Source organism: Erpetoichthys calabaricus, chromosome 1 (genome assembly GCF_900747795.2).
Source record: "Erpetoichthys calabaricus chromosome 1, fErpCal1.3, whole genome shotgun sequence".
NCBI classification, from domain to species: Eukaryota; Metazoa; Chordata; class Cladistia; order Polypteriformes; family Polypteridae; genus Erpetoichthys; species Erpetoichthys calabaricus.
The window spans coordinates 85,457,525-85,481,652 of record NC_041394.2 but is presented as its reverse complement, the minus strand read 5'-3'; the positions used below and the strand labels follow the sequence as shown (position 1 = coordinate 85,481,652).

Here is a 24,128-nt window from a genome sequence, read left to right as displayed (position 1 = left end):
TGAAGAAATACAATAGAGCTGAGCCCCCCTGGTCCCCAGTTCACCTGCCACAACTAAGCTGTTATGCCATTCTGTAGTCTAAAAGTGAGATCATGGATTTTATTAATATCTGCTGTACAGTAAAGGCAACAGTGCGTATAGAGGTGCTGGCCATTAAAGTTTCTATAACATATTAAAAAACAAGCAAGACACCTAGGAAAGCATCTGCATCATTTTTTTTTCTTCACCTTTTGTACATTGTTTATTTCCTAATGTAAAGTATAATAAAACATTTTAACAAAAATTCAGCAAGTGCTAATTCTTTCCAGGAGACACACTCTGGACACTGAATTAATAGTTGTGAAATCTGAAAGCAGTTTATGATTTTTTTATAACAGTACATACGAATCTCCTGGACAGACTAATCACGTATGCATTTCTAGAGTCTGTTGGCTTCCCTAATACCGATAGTAGCTACATAGAATGTGGATGTGAATGGCAGTATTTTGTGAATAACCTTGTGTCAAACTGACCACCTCAAATTATTTCCCAAATCTATTACTTACAATATGTATCTGTTAAGCAGACTAACTACCTTAATTCTGTATGACACCATGAACTATGTCACAGATTAAAAATACACAAAATGTTCCTAAAAAGTTTGGAGTTTCATTCAAGTAGTTATGCTTTGTTGGTTTGTAGTACTAGGGTGTTGTAGCGTGTTAGCCATTATGAATGTAGTGAGAAGTCAAGCAAAATGACACCTTTTATTGGCTAACTAAAAAGATATGCAAGCTTTCGAGGCAACTCAGGCCCCTTCTTCAGGAAAGCTTGCATATTGTAATCTTTTTTAGTTAGCCAATAAAAGGTGTCATTATGCTTGACTTCTTACTGCTTTGTTGGTTCTAATTCATGCATTGATTGTGCTCAACAAAATAAAATAATTTTAGTGACATCCAAGTGTCCTGTAAGGTTTTTCTCTTTCCTTTTTCATAAATAGGGGGCACCATGGCTAGCAAGACAGAATACAAGACTTGTTAAAGTTTCAGTAGATTTAGCACATTCTCTCCATGTCTGTGTAGGTTTTTGTATAGGTACTTTGCTTTTCCTCCTAAAAAGCAAAGGACAGTCAACAGTGATTAGGTTAATGGCTGATGCTAAATTGGCTAGATATAAATGATTGTGAGTGTTTATGTGAATATAACCTGACATACTGTAGACTGGCATCTCATCCGGCACTGGCTCTTCCCATACTCTACCAGGATACCAATAACTGTGAATTGGATTAAATGGGAGAAACATGTTTTGCCCACTTGGGAAGGCATCCTAAAAAGTATTATATAAGGTGGCACAAATTTTGTTTGTGATTGTCATAAATTAATTTTCTGATATTTAATTATTCTGTTGCATACTGAAGGCATTTGCTATTTTATCATCAGTTTCTGAACTAGGGATAATGACAGAAACAGCATCCTTGGGCAGTGCATAGATTGAAGAAAAAAAAAAAACTACCACATTGATGATCATGTAATAATATGACTGTTAGATAAAAAATTATTATATTTTCACCTGTGGAGATATTTACACACAAGTGAAGCTGAAATTCAGGTTAGTCAACAACCCCTGTGTGTGTATGTGTGTGGGAGCACCTTCCTTTAAGTATTGATACAATAAACTTATTGTTAATTAAATTTAATCTTATGCATTTAAGTAAATATATGTGACTAACTGCTTTTGTCTTTTGTTATTATTGCTATGAAATAACACTGTTTTTTTTTCTTAATAGCTATGCTTACATGGTATAAGATTAACCCTCTTTGAAAACAGATAGCCATTTTTTTTGTCTGCTATCGCATGCTGCTCCAAGAAGTTGCTGGCAATTTCATCAAGAATAAAAGTAATACCTAATAATAACTATGTGCTTTTACACCAAACACTTATACTGTAATATTGTTTTTCCTCGACTTCTACTTTTTAAAATTGTCTTCTCATTTCATTTCAGAAGTTCCCTTTGGTTTACTGCTATTTTGTATTTTTAAATACCTTTTTGTTGAATTGACTAAGACATCTGCTTTCAAAGATGTTAAACAGCTTAAAAGTGGGAATTAAAAACAGAATACATTGTACAGATTTTCTTTACTTTCATTAATGAACTGATGATCATGTCTTATAGTGTCTATTGTTGAATTCCAGTGTGTCATTTAATTTTCTTTTGGCAGGAGGATTGGGGGTGTTGGAAATAACCATGACCTGAAATCAATTCCCTTTTGATTTTTACCTTTTACTATGTTTTTTTCCACAAGTAAAATACCAATTATTATAGCACTATCCTTCAGTGATCAGTTTCTGTAATTACATTGCATAGATATTGTTTGAATCTGGTAAGATAAAGTTAAATAATGGATTTTCATTTTAAAATTTTAACTGAAGGTGTTGCTAAAGAATATTCCTATTTAAAAGATTTATATTCAAAATCAAAAGAATGGCCAAAGGTCTAAGGATAGACTCAGAATCATTTTAGATCAAGCAATGCTTTGACAATTGACAACTTCAAAAATAAAAAGTAGTCTAGGAGTTTGGAACGTAATTAAGCCATTCATACTCTATGTCAAAACTGACATGTGATGTTGTGAATGGGTTGTAAGGGGGATACCTATCAAGTTACCAAAGAATTACACCACTGAAAAGCATTTTTTGCAGACTTAAAAAGTACCATATGTTACAACATAGTTAAAAGTGTACACTTTTGCTTGCATACAGATGTTAATTTGCAAACCTGCTTAATCCAATTCAGGGACCCAATACCACTTTGTCCAATTCAGGATCCTAAAACCACTGGGGAAAAGGCACTAAACAACATAGGAAAGCACTTCAGTCAGTCATAGAGGGACAAACATGTACAAATTTGTACTGAAACCAAAATGTAACCATTAATTACCTAACTAGTACTGTACATGGGGAAATGTAGATTTCACACAGAGAACGACTGAGTGCAGGATTGGAGCCCAGGACACAGAATCCATGTGTCAGCAGTACTGTCCACTGTCCCACTATGGTGTCCATGAAAACTCTTTTATAGTGTAGTTATATTTGAAAGGTGATAGGCAAATCAATCTTGAGATGCTCCATTACATTAAATGTAGATAGAGTGTTGGAATATATCAAAGCAGATTATATACTAAGAGCAGTTCTTGCCTGTAGCATTCTTCCTGTCATTAAGAAGTAACTTAGTGTACACAGTCCTTTCTAGCCTTCCCATTTAGTACTGTGCAGCCTCAGTACAATATTTCTGGAGCCAAATAAGGGTTACAACACACAGACGGATGACTTCTTCCAATGATATAAAAGGGCAAAGATAAATCAGGTTGGGTTCACCAATACAGATAACCAGCAAGTATGCACTGCATACCTAAGAGATATACGCTATTATGGAAAATTTCATATTAAGTTAACAGCTTGAAATATTTTTACATTGATGAAGACAGAGAGATTCACTATTATTAAGTTTAATGTCGTGTTCAGTTCTTTGACATGCATACACTTAAAATAACTTAAAAATCATTTCAAAAGAACATATATAAATCAGTTAAGATGTAATAACATGCTATCTTATTTGTGCTGAAATTCTACCACAGTGTAGAGACAGAAGTGTAATGTATATGGTAAGACAACTTAGTAGTAGGCAACCAAGATCACATCAGATGTGCCACTTTCTACTTTTAGTAAATTTGTAGCATTTGCTGCAGTCACTGCTGATTGCTTGATCAAATGAACTAACAGTCTTGAATGGGGAATCTGTAAAAAACAAAGGAACAAATAGAAAAACAAAACTCTCAATTGTATATGAAATCAAATCAAATTTTACCTTGCCATTTCCTATACAACCTATAACCCTGAACTTGATTAAGCAGGTTACAAAATTAAGTTTTCACTCTTAGTATGGAAAACTGATTGGTGCAATATTTCACAGAGTAGCAAATCTAAGTTTAAGATGTTTGAAAAGGTTAATTGTTTTCACTGATAAAATTCTACTATAATTATCTAAAGCTGCTTTAGATCTCTGGGCTGGCTTGGACAAATTACAGATGAAAACATGAAATTAGTACTAACTAAGATAGATAGATAGATAGATAGATAGATAGATAGATAGATAGATAGATAGATAGATAGATAGATAGATAGATAGATAGATAGATAAGATTTTTTATCTTTTAAATAGTTTTCTTATTTGATTCTAAAAAAATACAAACAACTTCAGGAGACCTGATTTCAGATACATGTTTAAACTTTCACCCTCATAACCTGTAACTCTTTGTTTATAGTAAAAAATACCATGTAAGCATAGCACTACTCTTATTTGTAGGTTTTTATTGGACGCAAGAAAAAAAATCTGAATGTTTTTTAAAGGTTTCTCTTGGAATTTTTGTATTGTTTTTTTCCCCTCATGAATTGAAACTGCAATAAGAAAATCCAATATATTTTCAATCATTAATTTGTAAACAAGAAAATGTTTGTGCAAGATGTACAACCATCTACTCTTCCATTGATACGTACTCCATAAAAATATTTTAATCCACAAGCACACCAAGAAAAAGTTGTCTAAAACTGTAAAGTAGAAAACATGAAGCAAAGTCACCACTTTTGATTGGCTCTGGAAGAAAATAAAATGTTAACTACTTACCATTATTTTATTGGCTACTCTCAAGCAAAAGACTGTCCTCTTAATCCCAGTCAAACCCACACTCAGACCTAGCCAATCAAAACCTTTGCTGATACAGCTGCGTAAATCTGCTTTACCTTCACTCCTCTCCTACACAAGTCCTGCCCTATAACCCCTGCCTCTCTCTACACCACCTGCTTCCCCTTCTGTCCCCTTGTATGTTAAGATTGATTTAACTTTTGTGTCTTTTTACTAACAAAAGCTTCAGAATTTCAATTTATTCTTTTTTCTTTTTTTAATTTTTTTAAATCAACTAACATTGTCTCACTCACGGAATGTGAACCATCTGTTGTTTTTTTTTTACTTATGAACTTACTTACTTTTTACTAACCAAAATGGTATTGTTTATTTGTTTATATATTATTTTTTTAAAAGCAAAAATAACTCAACAAAAAATAAGAAACAAAAAAGAACAGATGATTAATTGATGACCTGATTGCCAGATTTAGAGCCTACTCTTACTAACCTGTTTTTTCAGTCGACCTCTCATATTCTTTCAGTTCCAGTTCTAGAGTCCTTTATTGAGTTCACGGTTTGTCATTCTTTTTTTTTCCTTTCTCCTTTCCCTTTTCCCCTTGAAGCACGCAGGCATCGGACACGCTATGGTAAACAAACTGCATTATATGGTAGATATCATTCTAATTGTCTTATAGTTTGGTTTGCCCTGGGTTTTTCGTTCTTTCTTTTTTCTTTTTGTTTTTGATTTTCCTTTTTTTCAAGAACCAAATTTTCATCGACCAAAATCACGGTAAATGAAAAATAAAATCCAAATCCAATTCCATTATCTTTTTATTTTATTTTATGAATGGAGATCCTCCCTCCCCAAGGACTGATTGGTAAACTGTAAATCAATCAAATACATAATACACTGTTCAAACAAAATATTTCTATCCCCTTTTTAAAAGTTTAATTTGCACCTCTTAGTGTCTGTAGGGTTTTTAGTCATTTTAAACATTAATGTGCTAAGAGTCTGTTGAACTATTTTGGCATCTTGGATCCTGTTTAGGAGATCCTTTAAAATCTTAATTTATACAAAATTGAAAAATAAAATATGCAAAGAAACATCCAAATAAAAAAGTTTTTTTGCTTTAATATTTTTGATTATTTATTTTAAAGTTGAAATATAGTGTGGCTGTCAATTAATCTGGGCAATGTGAAGAGTACAGCAGCAGGCAGTTTGGGCAGCCAAAATGTGTGCATCTAGTGGCTCATATGCCATATAATGAACAAAAAGAAGACAGAGAAATCAGTGCTTTTTTACCATAATATTGTTATTCTATTATTTAAGTACATAAGTAATTATTTTATGATTTTCAGAGAGTAGTTTATATTTTTTTATTTTTTGCTGTTAACAGATTAATGTAATTTGTGATTCAGTGATTCGTGGTGACACATCGATAGCTATGATTAGTTGAAACTGCAGCATCAGCAGAATTGCAGTTACAAAAGTCTTAAAGAAAATATTGATTCAGATAATTTAAAACTAGTACTAGACAAAATAGTTTATATGGGGTAACTGCGGCTAATGTTTAAATGGAGTTAAAACACCTATCCTTAATAAACTTCAATTGTTGCATTTCATAATATCATCCAGTCTTTTTTAATTTCTACAATAAGTAACATTTCATTTCCCACTGCTAAGGATTTGACAGACGAAAGGAGACTATTTGGTGTATCAAATTCATTTGGATATCTAAAAGTTACGTTTCCCCAATATCTCATCTGGATACATTTTAAAAGTTGTTAAGGTTTCCACTTAAACTACACATTCTCATGACAGTTTGTTTGAAGAGCTACTCCTGGCTTCTGTCCTGAATACACTTCCCCTTAAGGTCCTATCAACAAGTCACTATGTACCTGAAAGAATACTTCTGGATCAATTATACTGATGTCAGATTCTGAAGGCCTGGATTAAGTCCCCATACATTTGTCTTTGCTCAATAATAAAAAGGACTCCCTAGCATACTATACAATCTGAGAATAATATCCATTGGCTTATATTCAACTGCTTTTGCAATAAAACCGAACAATTACACTTTAAATATAACCTAATGATGATGTTTTACAATATATATGCTTTTGTAATTTCTTTTGCACATCAACTGCACAATGAAAATGCTGCAGTAATGTAAAACCCTAAATTCTTTCCAGAGGTTGCTTCCTGTATATCAGAATGATCTGTCATATATTTATAACTAATATTCTTTTCTGCTGTGTTTGGCAGTTTTGACTTGTCAACAGTACATTCAATTGTATTTTCCAAGTGTTCAGTCAAATTTGAAGACTGTATGTTTTTTTTTTAACTATTTATGCTGCCTTTTTAGTGTTAGCTATCCTCTCAATTCTGTGTCTGTAAAAAAATACTAATAGCGAAAATAATGTCACCTAAAACAGAAATAATAAACCACAGACCTATTCTAACATATCACAATCTTTTTTTTTTTTTGGCCCTAGTTATTCAATCACTAAAGCACATTAAATGCAGTACAGGTGGTGTGGCAGATGTGGAAGTGTTATGTGAGAGCTTCCCATATAGTTGTTATTACTTCCACTCTGATGTCAACCAATGGTAATTCAAAGGTGAGCACAGTCAAGTGGATGGTTGAAATGAAACATGAAATCAGTGTGTATCACTATTGGACTTCACTCACATTCAATGCATCAGGCATCACCTTTCAATGAATATGAATATTTGCATTGGTTGTGAAAGAAAAGGCCACAACCAGCTTTAGTTAATATGGATTTGCACAATACATTAAATGGATTAATGTGAATGAGCAATTTATTAGGTAGACAGCAGTCATACAGATGGTTAAACGAATAAGAGAGCAGCGGAATAAAACAGACTCTAAGTACTGTTCCATTTTGCACTTCAGCCTCATGAATTGATCTGGTGCAAAGTCAGATTTACTTTATACAAGTCTTACTAGTAAGAGTGAAAAAATTCTATACCAGAAATCTACTGTACATTAATAAAAAATGAATTCTTCAAGGACTTCAGTTTGACTTATATTCCTCTAAATACCAAATCTTAACAAGAGTTTAAATGTAGTTGTACTGTAGAAATGGCGTGCGCATGAAGATAATCAGTTCACATTAGTCTTACACATGGCAGTGAGGATCATGCTGTGGCAAGCTGAAAGCAGGACCGCATCCCTGAAACAAATCTGCGCACAGTGCTGGAGATTAGAACATCCAAATTTATTTAATAATAATTTAAAAAAAAGACACTAGAAACTAACAGTCTTGCGTTTGCTATGTCTATTATTCCTTTTTGTGTCTGATACTACAAGATTCAGCATATTGGATACTGGTACATCCCTAGAGTTTATTTGGTTAAAGAAGCACAGTGTTCTTAAAAACATTGCATGTGTAAAAAATCTGAATCAATTCGACAATTAAAAAAGTTCAGAGATTTCAGTTTTGTCAGAAATTCACATATTGTATTTTGTGGGTTCTAATTTCTCACACCATTGGATTCAGCTAACAATGTACAACTCTTAAGTTAAGTTAATGAAGGAGATTTTAATTAAAATATATTAATATAAGATAAAATTAATAAAAAATACTTATATATTAGTACTCAGTGAAGCTGGGAATATCTAAACTAAAGAAAAGATTTAAACACAGCAGATACAGAAGAAAATCATATACTGTTGTTTCTGAATAATTACTGTTTTTTGTTTTTCAATGAAACAATAATGTTTATATAGCATTTTTAATGAAGAATTATTATTTTATATATGATTTAAGTAATAGGTGATTTTTAAAATAACAAAAACAACTTAGAAATGAGATAATAAATGGTTGTTTCATATATTTGTTGCCTTGAAATGTACAGCTTACAGTAACTTATGTCTCAGTGACTGCTGTGCAAAGAGTTTTTGTACATTAATGCATTTTTTAAAACAAATATAAAATACTTTTAATACTAACAGGATTTCTATTTTGTTACATTACAATTGACACTTTAAATGTAACAATATATGTTTAGACTTTGAATAAGTAATATTTTAATAAATGGAAATGTCTAAAATTCAAATTAGATTGCTTAATAAGTGTCATTAAAATGCAAAGATACGTTACACTTTAGTATTTGATGGATTGTTTACTACAGCAGAATATCTGCCAATGACAAAAAGCTTGAAAGTTTTACACTGAGGCTAAAAAATCCTCTGACTTCAAATGTTTTATATGTGCTAAGCATCCCCAGTGTACACACATTAAATAACTGGTTGCTTAATAATTCAGTTTGTATAAAATTTGAATTTAAAATTAGGCATTGTACTGTGCTCCATTAAAACCCAGTTTAAAAGTCTCAGAACACCTTTTCTGTTAAGTTAAACATTGCTTTTGCAGATGAATAGATTAGTACATCACTGTAAATTGTTCCGCATGGGAAAGAAAAAAAATGCTAAAACACACAAGGAAAAAAAGATAGCAAACAGATGTTCATTATCTATACAATGATTATTTTTTTACAATTATAAATGATGGAAATGTGTCTAGCTATGTTTCTTTTCCAGTTTCATCACTCACTTCACTACCTTTCTGTCTCTTATAAAGCAATAGCAGAGAATGCAATAAAGCGAGATTTGTCTTTTTCCTAGTCTCTGCTATTTCTTTACATAGGAAAGAAAAAGAAGCAGAAGCTATTTCTAAATTGTCAAGAACTACTGGAAGACTAATTATAGTCACAGTTTAAAGCAATAAGGCATGCATTTTATCTGTTTTATTTTTATATCACCTGGAAGCTAGTTTGTTATGACAATAAAACAACTGGAAAATAATCTTTGACCTGTTCTCTGAGTTGAATTCTTACTAAAGAATTCTTTTTAACCATCAAAACTAAATGACACATTAGATGTTTAGAACATTTTTATAAATCTCTTTCATGTGAATGATTCGGCACCTGGATCACTCCCCACTTCACAGTATGTAGAAAATGAAAAGTCAAATGCTTTTCATTTGTCCAAAGTGATAAAATTATTTTAAAAAAGTAAATCTTTATGCAGATCTTTTGGCATTTGCTTAACTGGAATAAAATTCACAAAGTTCAATTTTGTATTATTTCAAATCAGGGTAATAAAACAAAAAGACACAAAGACAGAAAATCTTCTATGTCCAGCACATGACTACTTTAATTAAAACTTTGACTTTTAAAATCTGACCTCCAACATAATGCTTTCCCATATATATATACAGTATGCATGGTACATCTAATGATCTCGGTAGAGTAAAATGTATACTAACAATTATGCTCAAAAACAGTAGGCATCTAACATTTAACAGTTTCAATAAGTATGCCCAATATCACTATGACTGAGTAAAAATAACTGTACATCTCCTGTGGAAGGTACTCAGGGAGCATTCTAATTGCATTCCCAAATGATCTCCATTTCTCCATATCTAGATAAGCAGTAGTTCTACTTCATGATCCCCCATGTTGCTGAGCTCCTTGCCCTGTCACACACAGTGAGACCAACAACTCTGCACAGGAACCTTATTTCTAGTGCGGTCTCATTCTTTTGGTCACCACCAGTTGCTCCTAACCAAATGTAAGGATTAGAATGTAGACTGCCCTGTAAATCAAAAGGATTTCTTCTTCTGAAAACATCTCCTACATGAAGAGAACAATCCATTCTTTTCCAGTAAAGGACTGTGATCTTGGATGGTACAATACTAATTTTCACCCAACCCATATCCCTCAAACCGCAAAGGTGTGCACACTAAAGATTATAGTCCCATGAGGCCAAGCAGACATCATTTGCAAACATGGTACAGATGCAGCTATTCGATTCTCAAGTTGGACATCCTCGAAAACCCCAAAAGCACTTTGATATTCTGTTCATAAGTTTCTTGATATTTCTATCAGGTCACTTTAAATGACTTTAAATTGATCAAAAAATTTAAAAAAGAACTCTGGTCATGTGTTAATCTTTTGAATATCAGACTTAGTCTCTGCATCATTGATCTATTTAATACATTATAATAAAACACTTATCATCAAAGTTAAATAAAGCATGATATTCCCGCTTGCTGGAGATCAATTCACTCAAAATCCTTTCCATTAGTTTACTTTAAACCAGTCCCATGCTAAGATGGCTTCCACTTAGCACCATCTACTTTTTTGTGCATTATTATAACCAACAAAGCTTCAATGATCAAAAAATTAAAATGAAATCTTTCTGAGACTCCTGGAAGTTCCATGAGTATAACAACAAATCAGTGTCTCCTTTCTGACTCCCACGAGTGAGCCATAATCTTCTGAAAATCGATCTCTACTCCCAAGTTTTTCTTTTAGTAATACCCCCATTATGTAAAATCAAATTATTTAATTACAGTGGATTCAGAAATTATCCAGATCCCTTCACTTTCTGCACACTTTATTGTGTTGTAGATTCAATTTTAAATGCAAAACTTTGTCATTTATGCCCATCAATTTACACTCAATAACCCATAATAACAAAGTGAAAACATGTTTTCAGAAACGTTTGCAAATATGCTAATAATTAAAAACAGAAATATCTCATTTACATAAGTATTCAGACCATTTGCTGTGGAAATCCAAATTGTGGTCAGGTGCATCCTTTTTGTTTTAAATATCCTTGAGACGTTTCCAGAACTTGACTGGAGTCAACCCAAACTGAATTGACTCAACTTCGATTAGAAAGGCAAACATCTGTGCATACAAGATTCTACAATTCAAATTGCACATTTCTAAAGCTTTGAGTCTTCCCATGAGCATGATAGCCTCAATAATTGTGAAACTGAAGAAGTTTAGAAGTAGCAGGACTCTTCCTGAAGTTGTCTGTCTGGCCAAACTAAATAAGAAGAAGGGCTTAAGTCAGGGAGGTGACCAAGAACCCAATAGTCACTCTAATATAGTTTTAGAAGTACTCCGGTGAAATGGGGCAACTTGTCAGAAAAACAACTTTTACAGCAATACTCCATGAATTAGGAGTTTCAGGTAGAGTGACTAACAGGTACCATACATGATGGTATTAAAAGGACTCAGAGAGCATTAGGAAAAAGATGCTCTGGTTTGATGAGACAAAAATTGAACTGTTTGAGCAGAGCTCCAAGCACTAAGTCTGGTGAACCCTAGGCAATCATCATTACATGAACAGGGAGACTGATCAGAACTGAGTGAAAGAAGGATGCAGCCAGAGAGGTCCTTGAAGAAAACCTGCTCCAGACTTAAAACCCAATAGATCATGTTTGGAGGGACCTGGGGGCCTCATGCATAACGCCGTGCGTAGAACTCACACTATAACATGGCATAAGCACAAAAGCAGGAATGTGCGTACGCACAGAAAAATCCAGATGCAGGAATCTGTATGTACGCAAACTTCCACTTCTTCAGCTACATAAATTCCGATCAGCATGAAAAGTAACGCATGTGCACGCGCCTTCTGTCCCGCCCCAACTCCTCCCATAATTACGCCTCTTTGAATATGCAAATCAATATAAATAGCCCTTAAGCTCAGCCTTCTGTGAAAAGACAATGGGAAAAGCACGGGGGAAAATATAAGAATTTCAGCGAATACCAAATGGAGGCAAAGGAAAAACGTACTATTTGTTGGTTTAAACAATGGTATAATCAACAAAATGAAGTTGATCAAGTGACAGAGTGTCGGAGAAACTCGAAAGCTCAAGTTCACAAAGTCGCACAGTGCCCGAAATAAAAAAGAAATCACATATCAAAGTCGCCGTGAAAAGGCAAGTTGTAGCCCACCGTCTGAGTGTCATATGAAAGCTTATTAGGGTACAGACAAAAAAAATAGGCACACAGTGGGGAAAAAAGCACAAAATGTCAACTTTAATCTCGAAATTTCCACTTTAATCACGTAGTTTATTTTGCCATTAAAGTAGAACATCATAAACTTTATCTTAAAATCGTTTAATTTACTAGTTTCTCAAATTCCATTGTAACTAAAGTAGCACATTAAATGCTTTGTTCTGTATTTGATCTTCTATGTGCTCTGTGTGTGAATCACTACCTGCTTCTTAAACGGGCTTTCATTTTCTCCGACAGGACACAGAATCCATTACATTCGTGATATTACAGCTCTCTGAATAATTAAAATACTGAGATGTATACGTAATGTCTTTTTCATGATGATAGGAGTTAAAGCATGTTATTAAACATGGGAACACGGTGGCGCAGTGCTTGTTCATGTCTCACGCAAGAAGCTTGCTGTGCGACCTTCGATGAAATAATTTATTGCAGCAGTACTGTCTCTTTCAAACGTACTAACCTCCAATTCCTGTCCTTACTTTTCTTTCTCCAAATACCCAATCGCCACACAATCAGCTCTGTAATAGACGTGAAGCCATCTGTAAGCTTAGAACGCCGATTCTTCAAAACGTTTAAGGAACATTGAAATATCTTTGTAGTACATGTTTAATTATTCTATCTGTCTATCCTTCCAGTGTCACGTCAGCATGAGCAAGAATACAACGCAATGCAGGAACAATCCATAAACTAGCTAGCGCTGTGGCACCGTGTCCTCACATGTTTAATTATTAACAATACAGATTATTTAAATGAAGTTAAAGTTTTATCTGTATAATATAATCAACATATTTTGCTGCATTTCATCTTAAAAATGATATCGTCATCATATGTAAATACGCGCTTTATAAAGTGGCGCAGGTTGTGCAATATTATAACTGTATCCCAAGTTTACAATGAGGTAATTGTACTTATAAGTCCAAACAGTTCTACAAGGAGCACTTGATGGACTGATTTAGTGCGTTTATAGTTCTTGGGATGAAACTTTTTCTAAACCGCGAAGTCTGTACAGGGAAGTCTCAGAAACGTTTTGCCGTGGCTGAGTCAGCGTCTGCTTCATGCTGTATACCGATAATTTTCTTTCCGATCAGCTGCTGCTGTGATTCCCCACTCAGATACAGTGATATAAATACTCCGAGTGGTGCAGTGAGAGTAATATGGAAAAAGATGATCTGCTGTGGCAACCCTTAACGGGAGCAGCTGAAAGAAGAAGAAGATGCATTGAGAGTAACAACGCTAAAGCAGTTATGGTATTTGGAATACTATGGCTATTCCCTGGACCATTATATTGCTGCAGGTTAATTACAATCAGATGCATTACACTAATAAACAATATGCAGTTAGTTTCAGTGTATTTACAAAGCCGCGTCAGGAATGTGGGTCTAAGAAAGAAAGGGTGACCACACAGGAACAGTAGCACTGCTTTGACACTGGGTGGCGCCAGTCTGCAAAACCGAGCGGAGAAATTGCGTACGCCAGGGCATGAGGTACCGTGGAAAAGTGCGTGGCTTTACGCCAAGTTTAGGTTTTATACATCGCGATCTGAGCGTGGAAACGTTCGTACGCAACATTTCTGTGCGTACGCACCGTTTATACATGAGGCCCCTGGAGATGGCAGGTTTCAGACATGTTCCATCAAATCTAAGGGATCCTGAGAGTATCTGTCATGATGAATGAGATAAACTGCCCAAATCCAGGTCTGCAAAACTTGTATAGACTTGGCCAAGAAGACCTTGAGCAATAGTTTTCTTTTGTTCTTTATTTCACCTTATACAATTTCTTGTATTAGGAATTTGTTAGTTTTCCATACCCCTTGGGGTCAGAGCACAGGGTCAGTCATTGTACAGCACCCCTGGAGCAATTACAGGTTAAGGGTCTTGCTCAAGAGCCCAGCAGTGTAGGATCTCTTTTTTGGCAGTAACAGGGATTCGAACCAGCAACCTTCTGGATACCAGCACAGATCCTTAGCCTCAGAACCACCACTCCTCCACTGCTAAAGTGGCTTCTGCAAGTACTGAATTAAGGGTCTGAGTACACATGGGAATGAGAGATTTCAGTTTTTGATTAATGAATTTGAAAAACCTTCTGAAAGATGTTTTCTCTTTGTCATTATGGTTTATTGACTGTAGATTGATGGTAAAAAATGACAAATTTATTTATTTAAAATTAACAGTACAACATAATAAAGGGTGCAGGAAGTGAAGGGGTCTGAATACTTTCTGAATACCCTGCATATACTGTAGCTGAGTTTTTCTTCTCAGGCTGTGACTTTTCACAGTAGGATGTCCTTCTCCCCACCAACTGAAAAATGAATGCAGCAAGGAATTTAATTATATGTCTCCGATTTTTTCCATGGGAATAATCATTTTTCAAGTTGGGATGTCTTAGGAACCCTCCAGCTTAAAGTGATGAATCCTTTCTGAATACCTCAACCACCAATACCCAACAGATGCTGAAAAACTAAAAAGCCAAAACACAGTTTAATTTAGTGGACATAACCGTTCAAAGCTGAAAACACATCAATACTTTAATAAGTTCTTACTGCTGAAACAGAGAATATACAGACGTTTTAACAGTATTGTATGTGGTTGGCAAAGCAGATCCACTAACCCTAATTTACAGCATTTTCCTGATTTTTAAGATGAAGTATAACTAACAGCAGAAGTAACAATATTTTTAGCATGTAAAAAGTGACATGGTATTAGGGTTTTGAATGAATCGTCCATAAAGTATGAAATAACTCTGAGCACCACAAGTACGAATTTCACTGCACTCTGCCGAAAACATCATTGTCTTCTTTTTCAACCTGAAATGAAACTGCAACTCTGTTAGATCTATAAGTCCATTAATCAAAATGGTAAAAGCAACCCAAAGGCAAATTAGCGATGCAGGATGGCCTTCACAAATGAGAGCAAAAGAACAGCACTGAAAGACAGCAAATGACTTAGTTCTACCAAATAAATTATTAATTGACCTAACTAAAATAAATCTTTTAATGTATGTGATACATGACAACAGTGTACATCATCACAGTAGGGTAAATGTAGATTTTTTTTCCTTAAATATTTAATTTTATTTATGTCTCTATTTTGCATTACATCCATCAGGAAATAATCTGCCATGTCAGTTAAAAGTAAAAAAAAAAAAAAAAAGCATAGGTGAAAAATAAGAATTGAAGTGTTTATACTTGAGAGAGATATTTCCCCACCATCATGTATATGTTTCAGTTTTCCACATATATAGAGCGATTCAAAAAAGCATTACTAAGTAACTAAGTATCATATTGAACACATAGTCTAAATTAATCTGTAAAGGGACTGTCTCAGTTTTTTTTATTCATGGAAATACTCAATATGTACCCTTTATGTCATACAGCATATGCCAGTCCTGTTGTCTAATGTACCTCAGACCCAGTGTTACTTTTCACTGTTGATTGTTGACATGGAAACCATGATGCCATCACTTGTTTGCGTAGAACTTTAAAGCTCCAAAATCTGGAAAACAATTTGGTGCATACCATATGTTCATATTTTCTAAGTAATCAATTTTTGAAAATGTTCCATTCTTTTTGAATCACTCTCTATAACAGTTGTGAGTACATGTGAAACTGGGCACGGTGATTGAAATGCCTGGTTTTGTTCCTATTTTGTGTCTTTGAAAAGCCCCTAACCTTTTCCTTAGCACTAGATTTTCTCTGTTCATCTCAATTTAAACTGCTTTAAGACATTATACCTACATGCCTTTGCCTTTAGCTTTTCATTTTGTAGAGCACAATATATTTTTTAAACAAGACACTGTAAACCACCCTGATTAAGAGTACAGATGAACACATCAGAAAAGAAAAGTGCAAGCTGATTGCTAAACCAGTTTTACTTCAAATGAAATTAATTTTTCAGTAAACAGTTCTTACCAGGATATTTTTTTTGCTTTCTCCCTATAATTCTTGCACTTTTACATTATTCTAATGCTTATAAAATGGATACACTACCCTCCTTTGTTTCAGATCAGTTGCACAGAGCCCTGCCACACGCTGCCTGCTGTTGGTTCACTCATTGGCCCTGTAGACACCACTCTTATCCCTTTCCATCTCTGCATGGCATGTAGGGACTTATTTGGAATGTCTCAACTGTGTCCGATTTACTGTCTCCATTACACTAACACTCTTTGTATCTGACTCTTAATCCTTATTTCACTCCTGCATGTGTTAGTTCATTTTTGTAGTTTGTACAATTTATTTTTCTTTCATTTGTTTTCCTCTGAATCATTTAATCTTCAACAAAGCAGGAAACTATATTTTATAACAACAACAAATAAAAAAGGCTTTCATTACTGAGTGAGTGGTGGAGAGACAAAAAAAAATGTAAGCATCCGTGACTTCACTGAAGTGAGATAGAATGCTGTACAAATAGCTGTTATGTGTTGTTGAAAAGGCAGAAAATCAAGCAGTAAAGACAACTAGTCAGAGCTTGAATAAGAAGGGAGACTACTGTATTTCGTTAGTAGTGCCTGGTGGTCAGAATGTTTTAGAATGAGGTTACAAGAATTCTAATATGGGATAGGCAGGAAAAAGACTGAAAGACATATGCTGCAGCATGTCCTCTTGTGCAAAATGAGATTAGCCTATCATTGATATGTCTTATTTACAACAGACAAACATACTATTATTATAGATAGCTAGCTGAAATACCCAGCATTGCCTGGGAGGAAAATAAAGTGTTTTATTTTTTTTTAATTGTTTGAGAAAAATATAATAAAAAAAAACAACTTTAAAAATAAAAATAAATTAACAAACAATGAAGACTCACTAATGAGCTTGTCTTGTGGTCTTGTATGTATATTATCATCCAGTTGACGCTCAGCACCGGCCAACTGTATTTAATTTCAAAAGCAACAGGGACATGGTGGTGCTCAAACATAAAGAATGCTGGCAGTCACCGCCAGTTCGCCCTCTGGTGGTCACTCCAAGTGTCAACTGGATGATAACATGCATATAAAACCGCAAGATCATCCCCCACCCTACCCAGAAGAGGGTGGGTTAGTACTGTAGGCTGAAATCAACCCTTTTAGTCAACCATTGAGAAACATGTGTACCAAGTTTCACCAAAGCCATTCAGAAGTGATGCTGGAACATACATACATACATAGGCACACACATACAATTGACTTTTATATATATATATATAGAAGATTGTCTCAGAATGAGCACAGAAAGAGTAACTTCATGACATGGCCTACAACGGGACTACAAGCAGTGAAATGAAGTCAGCTAGTTAGAACTCAAACTGAAAGTGACATATGATAAGACTTAATATCCATACATTTTCTTAAAAAAAGGGTTACTAATTAACCCATATTTGTTTTACTTATTTACAAAACTGTTAATGAGCACAAGCACTACAAAGCAGCCTACAGCAACCTAACTTACACTGACTTACTCAGGGTCGAAACCATACCAATGTTTAAACTCAGACTTTTTAATTGCTTTGAGTAAGAACACTGTCTTGACTGTTTTCAGGGTGGAAAAGTAGGCAGTGTTCACAATATACAGTTGCAGGGCTTTAACACAGGGAATCACTAAGCATAGTATAATAAGTAGGATAGAGACCTGCAGAATGGTTAACATTGAGAAAGAGTGACTACTACTTGGCATTTATAAAGTGTTGCTCAGTATCAATAACTGAACAATTTGTGATGTTTCAACTTCATAAAATATTATTAGCAAGAGCAGTGGTAGCGCTGCTGCCTCACAGTTAGGAGACCTGGGTTTGCTTCTCGGGTCCTCCCTGCGTGGAGTTTGCATGTTCTCCCCGTGTCTGTGTTTCCTCCCACAGTCCAAAGACATGCAGGTTAGGTGGATTGGCGACTCTAAATTGGCCCTAGTGTGTGCTTGGTGTGTGGGTGTGTTTGTGTGTGTCCTGTGGTGGGTTGGCATCCTGCCCGGGATTGGTTCCTGCCTTGTGCCCTGTGTTGGCTGGGATTGGCTCCAGCAGACCCCCGTGACCCTGTGTTCGGATTCAGTGGGTTGAAAAATGGGTGCATGGATGGATTATTAGCAAGATGTGTCTTATGCTAATGTTGCTGTTGACTGACAGAAAGGCATAAATTCAAAGTATAAAAGGTTACGATAATAAAATTAAAATACAGTACACCTAAAGTAAACACATAGGTATAAATAGGAGAAGGGTGCTTTTAAAATGTTCAAAATATTTTTTATGAAAATAAACACAAGGGAGGAATAAACAAAGGGAGAACATAAACATGACAAATAACTGGAGAAATAAAACAACAAATTGTTGCCTTCACAAGTGTCAGTGCCTGCCTAACATGTAGGGTCTCTTGATTATTTCCCTTTCACTTCTCATTTCCACCCCTCTCTCTGGTGATTACTGTAGTCTTTGCTCTTATCAATAGTGAGCCATTGTCCCAGACTGTCTCTACTCTTAAAGGGTAAGACAGATTTAAAATCCATTCTTGGAATCACCTCAGGGGTTAGGTGCAGTATTAGATATGATATGGATGCTGATAGATAGATAGATAGATAGATAGATAGATAGATAGATAGATAGATAGATAGATAGATAGATAGATAGATAGATAGATAGATAGATAGATAGATAGATAGATACTTTATTAATCCCAATGGGAAATTCACATTATCCAGCAGCAGCATACTGATACAATAAATAATATTAAATTAAAGATTGATAATAATAATAATGCAGGTGAAAAACAGACAATAACTTTGTATAATGTTAAATGTTAACGTTTATCCCGGGTGGAATTGAAGAGTTATATTAAAAGGGCTATGTCAGCACGTCAGCTACCTCCCATTTTAAAGGACGACCTGGTCTCTGAACTCAGACAAACAACAAGGCATATTTACATTTTCTCACACTTTCCGTATAAAGAGAATTAGGTTCTCCTAAATTATTCTGAGACAATTGTACTCTTGCTTTCCAGTGGAATACTACCGGTTTGTTTCCATGATGCACTTTACTCTGTCCTTCTAGTATGCCCCTGCCTGTATTTCATCTGGGATGTCTTGTATATTTACATTGCTTACCGTTGTATTGGCGGTGTATTTTTCTTTTACACTGGCAAGATGACACGTCAACATTGCCAATAGGCACTTTGTGTCTCTATTGTAGACATTTGCTTCATCCTTCTCCTACTCTATGACTTGCATTTCTGTTCTGCAATTCTTTTTCCCCCAAAACGCTCATCACAGTGTACACTATATAAAAATTAAAGTCTGTTGAACTGCCATTCTTGAGAATTTCCTCTTAAAAATCAGTCTGATATTGTTGTGCTAATTGATTATGATTTGGTTTTATGGCGTTTGACTTTATACTGACAACCCAATGAAAATGGCAGAAAGAGATTGCTGTAAACAAAACAGTGAAACCCAAACATTTCCTATAAACAGTTTTACAGTAATAAAACTGTGCAATTGAGCTTGGAAACTTTTATGTGTGGTCAGGTCAATGATAAGATAATAACTGGAGGTATTTAAAGAGGACTGATCTTAGGGAGCAGAATGCAGTTGTGGAGATCACTTGAATGGGGATAGGCTACTGTTGAGTTGCTTCTATTCTTCTCATAATTGTTAAAATACTGGGTGATCTAAAGGATCTATTTTATCACTTTTTCAAAATTCAGTTCACTCTACCCCTTTTTGTCAGAAATAAAAGCCTTTTTTATGACTTCCATCACTTCATCTTCTGTTGTTTTACCATTTGTTAATATTATTTTCTGTTTAATTTTATGCATTTGCCTGCATGCTGTCAAACAGCATTTCTAACATGTGCAATGAGTTGGGAGCAGCCCAACTCCGGCCCTGTGTGTGTGCGTGTGCGTGTGAGATCTCTGTTGTCTCTTTTCATTGTGGTTGGTTTTTATTTATTTTTTTGTTGCTTTATTTGTTATTTATTATTTTTATTATTTTTTTCTCTAATTTCCATGACATCATTAATATGCATGGCTCGTATTGACTTTGAGCAGGAATGTAATCCTGTTTTCAACCAAACTAACAAAATTAAAGCCAAGCAACGTTTTCTTTGTAATGATTCAAATTTAAAGAATTGTACAAATTCTTGAAATGCTTCAAAATCAATCTTCTTAGACTAATACTAAATTTACTAAAACTAGTTGTTACTAATACTACTGTTTGAATCAAACCTTTGTTGTAACTGTACTAACAACCATTTTTGTGTCTGACTCTCCCTTACTTACTTACAAAATACTAACCGATTTCGCCCAATCCCACCCAGTTCCCTAACAATAATTCTTTCTAAAACAAAGTAAACATGTACACCAGGAGATGTTCCAGAAAATATACTGCCTGCTCTCCCTTAGCATTTTTGTTACCTACTAAATGAAAATTTCTTATTGACAGCTCTTGGAATAACAGGAAAGTATTAAAAACTGTGGCCACATGGGGATGGGTGAGAGGGACTGTGGAGGAGTGCCCTCCAAGTACAGTTTTGTTTGATTTTCTTTTGTTTTAATAACTTTTAATCCATTACCCTACATGCCACACATCTAGCACCCAGCTACCAGCCTGAAGATTTCAGAAATCTGCCAGCCACTTCATCAAGAATTCTGATGGGTTACAAGCAAAAACAAAACTATTTTTGGGTTACGTAATATTAATATTTTTTCAGTGAATATGCTTACCTGTATCATGGTAGCAGCTATAAATACTGGATTGGCTTAGCTAATGTGGATGTTGGGCGAAATTTGCTAATTTATCCATAGTTATACACTCAGTGAAACAAAATAATATATATATATTTTATGCAGCTTCAAGTTCTAATTTATATTCCTGTTTTCTTACCAATATTTCCAGCCATGCCTTTGCAAGAAAGGTTGTTTTGGTAAAAATATGAACTCTTTTCTAATTTGTGTCAGAACAACATCTGAAATGATATAACTCATTCACTTTTAAATACATAGGCAGCACAAAACCTCTAATTGAGCAAGAGGGAAACCTTACAGTGCTGCTGCTGGTGGAAGATAAGGACTCACAGGTGAGTCTCAACTGGTCCAGCCGTTCTACTGGGAGAGTCATGAAGCTGAAGATCCAGCAACTAATGAGACATCCTGCAGTCTGGCTGACATTGACTGCTGTATTGAAGATTTGCACTTCAGAGCAAGGTTTTCAACAATAGCTACCCAAAATGGTAATACTAATGATTCCAAAAAGAATTTATAATTTTGATCCTTCAAATTTCAGGCAGCAACTGAGAAAATATAAAACTGGAAGGAAAAATCTAGTTGACTTACATAGTATGGTTGACTTATTCTGTTTTTACTTACACAATTAAACTTATCCTCTACGTATTTAACCTTGAACGTTTGATTTCATATATGGCAAAGGAAACTTACAGTACTGTGAAAACAATATTTGCCTCTCCCTGATTCTGTCTATTATTGCACAGTCTTCAGATCTTCAACCAAAATATAACATTAGATAAAGGACACCTAAGCAAACAGATAATACAGGAACTGTAAGCTTACATTTCTGACAGGAGAGGTGAAAGTGGAAGCTTTTCTTGCAATCATTGCACCTAAAAGTATTTCAATCATTTATGAAGAGTAAAGGGCAATTGATTTTTCACATAATGCTATTTGGTATTGATTAACTTTTTTCATTGTAAAAATGAAATATGCTAACATATTCAAAAAATTCAAAATTTAATTGATATTTTGCTAAGGTGGACAAAATAAATTGGGAAGAGAACAAATACTTTTTTTCATGGTACTGTATAATTAATAAAAAATGAATAAACAAATAGTGGGAGAAATGCCCACAAAAGTTTTCCTAAGGGAGTGTTAACTTCTTTATTAATCCTTTGCCCTTTATAAAGCACTGCAAGTCAAGCATGCTAGTCACATGTTCAACTGATCATCCATCACTAGAGGAAGTCTATTGCACACTTCAGAATTTAGTTTTTGGGAACTCCTCCTTCTCAGACACTGAGAAGAGCGTGGACTGCATGATCATCATCATATTGGTCTGAACACTACAATTCACTACTACCGAGGTGATGGGGATAAAAAGTAGACATCCTGAACATGAACAGGTAAAGGGAGAGATTGCTCCTTCTGACTCTAAATCTTTCAGCTTTTTGTTTGGGAAGCATGAATGACTGATTCTTTGCTAGGATGTAATTTCATTTATAACTTTTAGCAAAAACAGCATCATTTAGAAATGTCAAGTATGTTCTTGTCTATGGAGGGTTAAAACTTAAATGATACACTGTAAATTATTCAGGGATTATTCAGAGTCCTGGTGCTAATACATGCAAACTCTATAACATATCATTTTCATGTTAGCAACTTGTTTATATTAGCTTTGCCTCCCGATATATATCAACATATTTGCCTACTATGCTAAAGAAAGTTTTCAGATCTGCTCAACATTCTAGACTAAGCCACCGTTCCTCTAGGTTTGTAATTTAGCCACAAAAATAAAACTATTATTGATATGATTTGGTTTGGTTTTTCTCAAGCCTGTCTTTGCTTATTTTAGAATATTTTGTATTTATTTAGTTTTGTATGCCCTAGAATACATTTCTATTATTTAGTTTTTTTTTATTATGAAGTTTTAAAATGATGCTGAAATTTGTTTTTTTTTCTATGGATGTTGTCATTTTATGGGTTGTTTTGGAAGTTGCTATCTAGGGACAACCAGAGATTGTGGTTGTGCACTTCCATTGTTGTCCGAAGTTGGGGATTTTCGTTAAACTCTACCATACATTGCTGTTTTGTGTTGCTTTTTTTTACTTCTTTTTGCTAAGAATGTTCACTATGAATTAAGTTTAGCATTTTGAATTTAGACAACTTAAAATGTTGATATCTCTTTAATAAACTTTTGGCCCATACTTTTAACAGTGTTTCATCTCCTGGTCCCTTATTCTTCAAAACCTTTGGCAGAATAATGATAGGTGTGGCAAGCATGAGCAGCAAATTCAGACAATTTAATCTCCTTTGGTTGTCTTATAACTAAGTTATTCATAAATCTCATCTAGATCATTTTTAAAAGCCGTGTTCATGATTTTCACAATCCTTTTTTTGAAGAAGTGATACCTAGATTTCCCCAAACACACTTCTATGTAATTTGCACTGGTCTCTTTAAATACTTGATTAATGTGTTAAGTAAAGGAATTCAACTTGATCAACTTTGGCTTAGGTTCCCACCACAGCCTTTTGTGCTGAAGAGCTTTAGTTCTCCTAACTTTCTATGCCTTTTTTGTAATGCGGTGGCCAGAATAGTACATACTATTCCAGAGGCAGTCTCCCTCATTCTAAAACATAAAGTTGTAGCAGAGAATCTTTATTTAACAATATTTCTGTTAGGCTTTTTAGTTATATTGCCTTTTGTCTAACTGTTGTATACAGGATGAGTTAATTTTATTGTGCAGAGTTTCAAGGTCCCTCCAGACTAGGAATGAAGTATTGCATATCTCTATGTAACCTAATACAGGATGATCTAATCTTCTATATATGGACCTGTTTGTAATAGCTTAACATGTTATCAGTTATATGCTAAATATTCTCTAGAATATGCATACACTATAATGCCTTTGTCTAATAAAGGATTTTCAGCATAACCCGAACTGTAATATA

The 24,128-nt window shown here is 34.5% G+C and overlaps 1 protein-coding gene across 3 annotated transcripts in view; it reads left to right on the top strand.

Annotated features, from left to right (window-relative positions):
• Nucleotides 1–24,128, top strand: part of LOC114652793 (neurexin-2-like) — a 1,491,103-nt gene that overhangs the window by 456,187 nt on the left and 1,010,788 nt on the right. For 2 of the 3 annotated variants that reach the window (XM_028803111.2, XM_051920099.1), the window contains exon 3: nt 5,281–5,304. The exons of the other annotated variant lie outside the window; for it this stretch is intronic. In XM_028803111.2, coding sequence (XP_028658944.1) covers nt 5,281–5,304 — 24 coding nt within the window. The remainder of the gene's footprint in view (nt 1–5,280; nt 5,305–24,128) is intronic. 3 annotated transcript variants of the gene reach the window in all.